The 10,248-nt window shown below is 35.8% G+C and overlaps 1 protein-coding gene across 1 annotated transcript in view; it reads right to left on the bottom strand.

Annotated features, from left to right (window-relative positions):
• Positions 1-1,106: 1,106 nt before the first annotated feature.
• Positions 1,107-10,248, bottom strand: part of GALR1 (galanin receptor 1) — a 305,782-nt gene continuing 296,640 nt past the window's right edge. The window contains exon 3 of the mRNA XM_063451639.1: positions 1,107-3,152. Coding sequence (XP_063307709.1) covers positions 2,835-3,152 — 318 coding nt within the window. The 3' untranslated portion in view covers positions 1,107-2,834. The remainder of the gene's footprint in view (positions 3,153-10,248) is intronic.

The raw sequence follows: 10,248 nt of genomic DNA, 5'->3' as shown, positions 1-10,248 counted from the left end.
GTTTTCTGTCTTTCTCTATGCTGTTTAATATAGATGTGTTTTTTTGTTTGCATGTTGTCCATTCCAGTTATACTAATGTTTCTTCCTTCAGTTGTTACTGACTTTTTTTTTTTTCTTATTTCACAGCTCGCCAGAGGATTGGATTGATGGCAGTTTATGTCAGCTGTGCTGGACTATGACTGGTTACCAAGATCCATTCATGTATGGTCATACCTCATTTCATTATCATGCATTTAAACCTGTTCCTTAACAGTTGAATTGCTGCCATTGTAAAGAAAGTCAATGCATAATACTTGCCTCCTGTCTTTACTAACATACATGAGGACTCAGGAAATCCGAAATTATAATCTAACATTATAATTCACAGTAATTGTAACATTTGTGATTATATTTTCAACAGAAATAACATGAATTCATGTAGTAAACTCTAAAGAAAAATTAACATTTTTGTATTTCTTTTATTAAACTAGTTACATGACAATATGGAAGATATCCATGTAATTTACAAAACATTTTAACCTTATATTTAAAAACTAACATTCCTACCTCCAGTGGTAAAGCTCTGGGATTATACTCTGGCCAAGTAATAACTTGTGCACTGTAACATCAACCGTTGCACACATGTATGAAATATTCATGGGAAAAATACCTCTTGTAACTGTAAGAAAGGCAATATGACAATGAAATGCAAAATGGAAAAAGGCTTGGCAGGAGTTCAGGGTTATGCTGTATCGTTATCGGAGAAAATGATAAGGTATTTTTTTTTTTTTTTTTAAAAGGAAGGCTGTCATTAAGTATTGCATGACTTACACGACTTCTGTGTTGTTGTGTATGCAGAATGCAGTTGAACTAAAATAACAAAATAAGTTATTTAAATTTTCTGTGAGAGTGGTCGACCATGTATTTTGTTAGGAGACCTTAGAATTAGCATTTTTGCCTGGATGCAACAAAATATGAAAAATAATGACTACAGTTTTGTGCAGAATTTATATTTTTATGTGAAAGTATTAGCACAGTTTTGAATAGTAAAACTGTGCTAAAAATACATTTATACAGGTGTAGTAAATTTAAACATCTTTAATGCATTGTACAAGCACAGGTACATTTAATATAAAATTTCACAATATTTTAAATTGTGTCCCTGTTTTTTAATTCTTATGCGGAATATTTAACAAATGGTATGCGTTTTAATTCTGTATATACATTAATATATATATTTCTAGATCAATATGTGTTTGTGTGTGTGTATATTTTTTTCCCATAACTTGATTTTAAAAAACCTTATCATAACTGAATTATGACCCACATTACAAGTGGTCATAGAAACATACAGCAGACTTTCGAAAACCCCAATGTCAGACATATAGAATAGCTTCTGAACCTCTTACTTCAACATCAATGAATCATTGTGTTTAAAGCATTTCATGTCCACTGATAAAAGTAAATAATATAAATACTTAATTCCTTAATTTTCTCCTTGGCACAAATAGTTCTTTTTTTTTTTTTTTTTAAACAGTTCCATTCTATTTACTAGACCTTTGCATCGCAATTTGTCCAAATTTTGGGCGATTGGCTATTCACGTGAAATCCAAATCTCCAAAAACACAAAACATGTCTACACTCCCTTATGTTATTAATACCCCCACCTGAAGCCCATGGGTGGAGGGTTGAGCATGTCCACCTCCTGTTTGTTTTAATAACCCCCACCCAAAGCCAATGTGCAGGGAAGTAGAGGGCTGCACAAAGCCTTGTCCATCCCTCTTCTTGATTTTAAATAGACTCCACTTATCTGAAGAGACAGTTTAATGTCCGCCCCCATTACATTTTAGAGCCCCTACCTGCCGCCTATGGGTGGGGGCTGTGGTCATAGTGGAATGTACCCCCTGGTTATTTTGAAATTAGCTATTAGCTATTATAGAACCTCCACTTGCTGTGAATTGGTAGGGGTAGGGTGTGGACATGTCACATTATTGAATTGTACACTCTTATACAATATCCACTGGTAAGGGCTTTGCGGGAACTTGTGCCAGTTCCTTCCCCAATATTTTACAGACCACAAACAAGGATGAGTCACTTCTTCAGCAGTTGCCTAGTCACTAGTTTCTAATTACATTGAGCAGCTGCACTCACAGTGCACAATTACAGTGAACAGCTGGCCACTCACTTTTTAGCATACATGCCCCCACCAGCAGCATAGCAGATGGGAGCATAAGGAAGGTATTATACCTCCCTTATACTAATATGGGGGTCATGCTGACCCCCATGGATTTTTTTTGTTGCATTGTCCACTCATCTGAATTATTTTGTTTGGACACAATTTGTCCAAAATTAAAAGCAACATGGGTGAAATTCTGTCTTTCTGACCTAAAAATAATATTGATACAAATCAATTTGGATAAACCAATTTTTTTTTGATGTGAAGAGGTCTACTATTTAGCTACATATCAATATTTTACAGCAGCATTAACTTTTTTTAAACAAACATAACATCACATTAAATCACGTAATGACAATTTGGCATTAAATACACAATATGGAAACAATCAAGTAGTACTTTGCGATATTTCTCTTTAGAAATAAAAAATATTGTATCATACATTTTAAAAAGTAATTGAGGCGTCCCTATTGTATGTCTTTTTGTCAAAGTACTGCATGGTTTCCTTACCTAACTATATAGTTATAGTAGCTCAGAACATGTACAATGCTAACTGAAGCAGACACCAGCTACATAAAAACTAGACAACTAAATTGCAGGTTGTGCCAAATAGACATTGTGCTTTTGAATCTTGCAACTGCACGAACAAAATGTAACATTGTGATGATTGCATGCATGTTCAGACATGAGTACAGTTCGTGGATGGTGGTGTTTCCATTTTGCTTTTTATTTCTTTAGCATCACTCTGCATGGAGTCACAACCAATCTGGCATTTAAATACTTGCTTGTAGGCTTTTCGAAAATTTTCAGATAGAAAAGCATAGATGATAGGATTAACCGAAGAGTTGCTGTAGGCAAGACAGTGCGCTGTAATTCTAAAGACAAACGAGGCTTGAGTAAGAGGGAAACTTCCAAATTCTGCCCACAGATGGATCACATGGTGGGGAAGCCAAGATATTCCAAACACAACAACCACCACGAGAACTGTCTGTGCTGTCTATATGCGAAACAGAAAAAAAAAACAATATGATAACATTACATAAGGCTGATATAATGTGAAACAATATACAATAAAATGCCATGCAGAATACAATAAAATATGTAGGTCATTGAATGCTTTTTGGAAACCTGTTTTTTTTTCAACATTTTATTTTCTATATCAATAAATAATATATTGTTTTGAAGTCATGTTTGTAAAGTGTTACAATTAGTTTAATAGGAACATCACTATTTAGTATAAGAAGAAAGTAAGAAAGTGATGTTTCTCAATTAATAACTGTCCAATAAGAATGCTGTTGTACAAATATCCTATTGTAAAAGCATACAAAAAACAATATGTATACTGTGTCTATCAAAAAATAATATGATTCATAAAAAATAAAATATGATAAATAACATAAGCAATATAAACATGACACACATCTAAGCTACACAAGAATACACCTTACATTCACATACAGAATTGCTACATACAAATACAGACACTAATCATGCAGATACTAAACACGAGTACATTACTACATTCACACACTTGCTCTACACACAAAACAAGTCCTGATTTGTACACATGCTGGCTCAAACAAATACAAACATGCATTCACACTACTCATAGATACTCGTCATGTGCACGTTAAAAAAAATGGTTCATTTGGAAAATAATTTGATTCGGAAGAACAGTATTTCTTTCATATGGGATTTTTGTCTATCCAAATTTTGTTCAGGTGATGATTTCAGAAATAATTATTTGGAACAGCTCCTAAAATGTGTAGTCATATGCAACTAGTCAAGCCTTAAAAGTTACTCAGCACTGCAAGTCATAATATACAGGGAGTGCAGAATTATTAGGCAAGTTGTATTTTTGAGGATTAATTTTATTATTGAACAACAACCATGTTCTCAATGAACCCAAAAAACTCATTAATATCAAAGCTGAATATTTTTGGAAGTAGTTTTTAGTTTGTTTTTAGTTTTAGCTATTTTAGGGGGATATCTGTGTGTGCAGGCGACTATTACTGTGCATACCGTATATACTCGAGTATAAGACGAGTTTTTCAGCACATTTTTTGTGCTGAAAAACACTCACTCGTCTTATACTCGAGTCAGTTGTCTGTATTATGGCAATTTTCATTGCCATAATACAGACAAGGACCGGGGGCTGTCAGGAAGCTGTAACTTACCTTCACCGCAGCTCCTGTCAGCTCCCTTCTCTCTCCTCCGTCCGTGCAGCTCCCAGGTCAGCTCCCTCTGCAACTCTCGCGAGAGCCGCGGGGTCAGAGCGTTGCCACGGGTTACCGTGGCAACGCTCCGCGCGGCCGCGAGAGTTGCAGAGGAAGCTGTCCTGGGAGCTGCACGGACGGAGGAGAGAGAAGGGAGCTGACAGGAGCTGCGGTGAAGGTAAGTTACAGCTTCCTGACAGCCCCCTCCTACAGCCCATCCACTGGACCACCAGGGAGTGAGAGCCCCCCTCCCTGGCCAGCTAACAAGCAGGGAGGGGGGACGAAAAAATAAATAAAAAAAATAATAATAATAAAAAAAATAATAATAATAAAAAAATAATAACATAAAAAAATATATATTACAATAATTATTAATAAAATGCCCACCCCCACCAATGCTCTGCACTCACACACACACACACACTGCACTCACACACACTGCATTCATACACACACTCATACACACACTGCATACACACTGCATTCATACACACACTGCATACACCCTGCATTCATACACACACTGCATACACACTGCATTCATACATACACACATACACACACTGCATACACCCTGCACTCATACACACACACACTGCACTCATATACACACTGCACTCCATTCATTATATACACACTGCATTCATACACACACTGCATTCATACACACACTGCATTCACTCATACATACACACTGCACTCATACATACGCACTGCATTCATTATATACACACTGCACTCACACACTGCACTCATATACACACACTGCACTGCATTCATTATATACACACTGCATCCATACACACACTGCATTCACTCATACATACACACTGCACTCATACATACACACTGCACTCATACATACGCACTGCATTCATTATATACACACTGCACTCATACATACGCACTGCATTCATTATATACACACTGCACTCACACACTGCACTCATATACACACACTGCACTGCATTCATTATATACACACTGCATACACACTGCACTCATACACACACTGCACTGCATTCATTATACACACACTGCACTCATATACACACACTGCATACACACTGCATTCATACATACACACATACACACACTGCATACACACTGCACTCATACACACACACTGCACTCATATACACACTGCACTCCATTCATTATATACACACTGCATTCATACACACACTGCATACACACACAGCATTCAAATACACACTGCATTCATACACACACACACTGCATTCATTATATACACACACTGTAAATAAATATTAAATTAATATAATTTTTTTAGGATCTAATTTTATTTAGAAATTTACCAGTAGCTGCTGCATTTTCCACCCTAGTCTTATACTCGAGTCAATAAGTTTTCCCAGTTTTTTGGGGTAAAATTAGGGGCCTCGGCTTATATTCGGGTCGGCTTATACTCGAGTATATACGGTAATTATTAGGCAACTTAACAAAAAACAAATATATACCCATTTCAATTATTTATTTTTACCAGTGAAACCAATATAACATCTCAACATTCACAAATATACATTTCTGACATTCAAAAACAAAACAAAAACAAATCAGTGACCAATATAGCCACCTTTCTTTGCAAGGACACTCAAAAGCCTGCCATCCATGGATTCTGTCAGTGTTTTGATCTGTTCACCATCAACATTGCGTGCAGAAGCAACCACAGCCTCCCAGACACTGTTCAAAGAGGTGTACTGTTTTCCCTCCTTGTAAATCTCACATTTGATGATGGACCACAGGTTCTCAATGGGGTTCAGATCAGGTGAACAAGGAGGCCATGTCATTAGATTTTCTTCTTTTATACCCTTTCTTGCCAGCCATGCTGTGGAGTACTTGGACGCGTGTGATGGAGCATTGTCCTGCATGAAAATCATGTTTTTCTTGAAGGATGCAGACTTCTTCCTGTACCACTGCTTGAAGAAGGTGTCTTCCAGAAACTGGCAGTAGGACTGGGAGTTGAGCTTGTCTCCATCCTCAACCTGAAAAGGCCCCACAAGCTCATCTTTGATGATACCAGCCCAAACCAGTACTCCACCTCCACCTTGCTGGCGTCTGAGTCGGACTGGAGCTCTCTGCCCTTTACCATTCCAGCCACGGGCCCATCCATCTGGCCCATCAAGACTCACTCTCATTTCATCAGTCCATAAAACCTTAGAAAAATCAGTCTTGAGATATTTCTTGGCCCAGTCTTGACGTTTCAGCTTGTGTGTCTTGTTCAGTGGTGGTCGTCTTTCAGCCTCTCTTACCTTGGCCATGTCTCTGAGTATTGCACACCTTGTGCTTTTGGGCACTCCAGTGATGTTGCAGCTCTGAAATATGGCCAAACTGGTGGCAAGTGGCATCTTGGCAGCTGCACGCTTGATTTTTCTCAGTTCGTGGGCAGTTATTTTGCGCCTTGGTTTTTCCACACGCTTCTTGCGACCCTGTTGACTATTTTGAATGAAACGCTTGATTGTTCGATGATCACGCTTCAGAAGCTTTGCAATTTTAAGAGTGCTGCATCCCTCTGCAAGATATCTCACTATTTTTGACTTTTCTGAGCCTGTCAAGTCCTTCTTTTGACCCATTTTGCCAAAGGAAAGGAAGTTGCCTAATAATTATGCACACCTGATATAGGGTGTTGATGTCATTAGACCACACCCCTTCTCATTACAGAGATGCACATCACCTTATATGCTTAATTGGTAGTAGGCTTTCGAGCCTATACAGCTTGGAGTAAGACAACATGCATAAAGAGGATGATGTGGTCAAAATACTAATTTGCCTAATAATTCTGCACTCCCTGTAGTCTCCAGGGGTGAATTTCAATTTGCCACAGCTATTTTGCGGTTTGATTGGATTACCCAAAATTATGTGGAAATGTGCTTATTAAAGTATGGCAATAATTATTTTTTTTTTTTTAAATCAGCTTTTTCAACATTCCATTACCCTTTTCCAGGTTACATTTAGAAAACAGCTAGTCACAAAACAAATGAAATGGCTCAAATCTTGTTTCATTTGAAACCACTGACGTTTATTAGATACATAATCAAGCACATGTATCCCATCTGAAAATAGATACACTCATTCACGCACACATTCGTAAACAAAATATATTATGTATGCACTGTAAATACCCATAACACTTTATTTACCCATGTTAGATTAAAATACAAACATTTCATTATAATAATACAAATATGGTGCCCAGATCCTTCTAAACATTGCAAAGATGTCACATATGCAATCTTTTTTAGTTTAATTATCTGCATGTGTAAACATTTTTTATAGAACCAAAAGAGTTGATTGGGGCCAACTGATTGATATAATGCTTTTTCAATAATAGGTAATGTCTTCAATGTTATTCAAGTGTTACAACTTGCTGAATGATGTTTCAATATATTTGATTTTCTTAAACTCTTTTATTCAGCAATTTATTTCTGATCAGATTTTTGGAGCTATCTATAAATAGTCAGTCCTAAAGGGTGATTGCAGGTATAATAAAATGTTATAAAACATAACAACATTTTAATTTATAATTTTAAAACTGATCATAAACTACTTTAAATGAGAGCAGTGGCTCTGGTCAGAATAATGTCTTTATCATCAATATAATAATACAAATATTTAATCTCAGATCATATTTTAATGGCTACTATTTCTTAAAGTACAATATATGGCAGGGTTTTCAGTGGATAAACCACACCAATTCTCTTAAAAATTGAAAACTTCTTTGGGGATTTGCCGATTCATGCCCTGGAAATCATATAAATATCCATGATAGCAAGATTTGTAAAGCAGCGAAATCCATATGCATTTACAGTTTCTTCTTGAAATCCCAAATTGACACACTCAAATGCTTTTACAAAATCTAAAGACAAGGTCAGGGAAGGAGGATTAATTCTATTTTTCTTCAGCTGTAACAGTAATCAGTATTTTTAAACCCAGGGCAGCCCACTAAAACTGATCTGACTAAAACGAATAACCTCCACAGTGATATTTCCTTTTTTACATGTTTAAATTCCTGAGTGTATCTCTGTATCACATTGGGGGAGAATGGTCCATAGTTACATATATTAGGTCTGCAATTGGCTTGTTTAACAATAGAACCCTGAAGATGCTTTTTTGTAGAAAAAAAAACATATCAGACTAACTTTATAAAAAAAAAAAAAAATCTAGTTATAAAAAGAGCATTTTATATGTGCTACATTGGTGTAGGTAAGGTCTACCTTCGGATTGTATTGTTTTATAAAGTCTTATTTGCCTCTACAACATCTTATTAATAAAAATGACATGTCAATTTTGTAATTATGTTGAAGATACTCGAGAACCATTTTTTCAAGATATGCTTTGATGTAATTCCTCTCTTTCTATTAGTTCCCTGGAGGTCATACAATTGCACATTTCAAAACATTTGTTATTTAGGGAGTGGAGTATCTGTGTTTTTCCCATTTTAATTATAAATATTCTATTATCCTTAATTGTGTTAATGGGATATTTGTCCATTCTATTTTCTCTAAAGTACCAACTCCTAGTAACTGCACAATTTAGTGTTTAAAAGCATTTGTTATTTGGAGAGAAAAGATATGCTTTTGCCCTTCTTTAAAGTTAATACTTTATTATTCTTAAGTTTGTTATGTAACCTATTAAATTACATGTTGTTTTTACCTTTGAAACGCCAGCTGAGGGCAAAATGAAGCACATTTGACAATGGAAATAAGAGCAATCCCCAGTTAAATTACACGCTATTATATGAGAACATGGGCTAAAAGATGCAGACAGCCCTTAATTATATTTACCATGAAACCTTGGGCATGATGAAAATGTAAGACTCACTCACTACGACCACAGCCTAAATTCCATTAAAAAAAGTCAGACAAACACCGAAGACTTTACATCTCATCTCAGCTAAAAATGGGATAAAACATATATTAATAAATTTGAACATTAAAACACCCTTATTAGTTAACATTCAGCTGAGATGTACCTGACAGTGCCAAAGGGCAAGTTTCAGTTGAAGTACTTCAAGGAACACTATTACTGCACTATAGGTGTAAAAAACATTTTAGGTCCTCATCCCCTTTTGCTTCTATTAATGAACTCACCTTATTTCCAAGTGCTGCACGGTTATCCTTGCTGCTGGTCCTATCCGTGCTCCGCCTCCCTGGTTGAGATCATCACATTTGATGATCTCAGGCAATCCAATGCTCTGAAAAGGCAATGTTTACATTACAAAGCCTGCAGGGACATTAACCCCTTAAGGACAGAGCTTCAGAAGCTTGTCTTTCACTTAATGACACAAGCATTTTTTGCATTTTTTTGCTGTTTGCGTTCAACTGCAATTTGCATTTTACTAATTTATTGCACCGACGCATATTATATACCGTTTTTTAAAGGACAGAAAGGGCTTTAATTTGATGTAACATATATTTACATAAATGCTTATTTATTATAAAAAAATACAGAAAAATGCAAAAAAAATGAAAAATCTTGATTTTTTTATCAGTTTTTGCAATAATAATGTGTGCACAATTAGTGCAGGTTAAGGAAAGTAATTACAAATAAATTCATTTCGCTGTTCTGATTTACAGAATATATAATGTGTCTGGGATTTTAAGTTTTTTTTGGTAGTTACAGGTCACAAAGCACAAGGAGTAAAATAAACTTTTAATGTGGAGCGATTTTAGAATTTGGTATGTTTGTCTTGTAAGCTTAATAGCCATAAAAGAAAACAAAATTGCCACACAAAAGTATATTTTTATATAAAGTAGACACCACAGGCTATTTACCTAAGGTTGTTTTGACACTTTCTACGTAGCCATTTTACCGCCAACCTCTGCTAAATATTGGAGTAAAATTGTGTTTTTGGGGGGT

The sequence above is a fragment of the Pelobates fuscus genome, chromosome 4, assembly GCF_036172605.1.
Source record: "Pelobates fuscus isolate aPelFus1 chromosome 4, aPelFus1.pri, whole genome shotgun sequence".
Classification (NCBI taxonomy): domain Eukaryota; kingdom Metazoa; phylum Chordata; class Amphibia; order Anura; family Pelobatidae; genus Pelobates; species Pelobates fuscus.
Note: the sequence above shows the minus strand (reverse complement) of the source record. Positions and strands in the feature narration are given on the sequence as shown.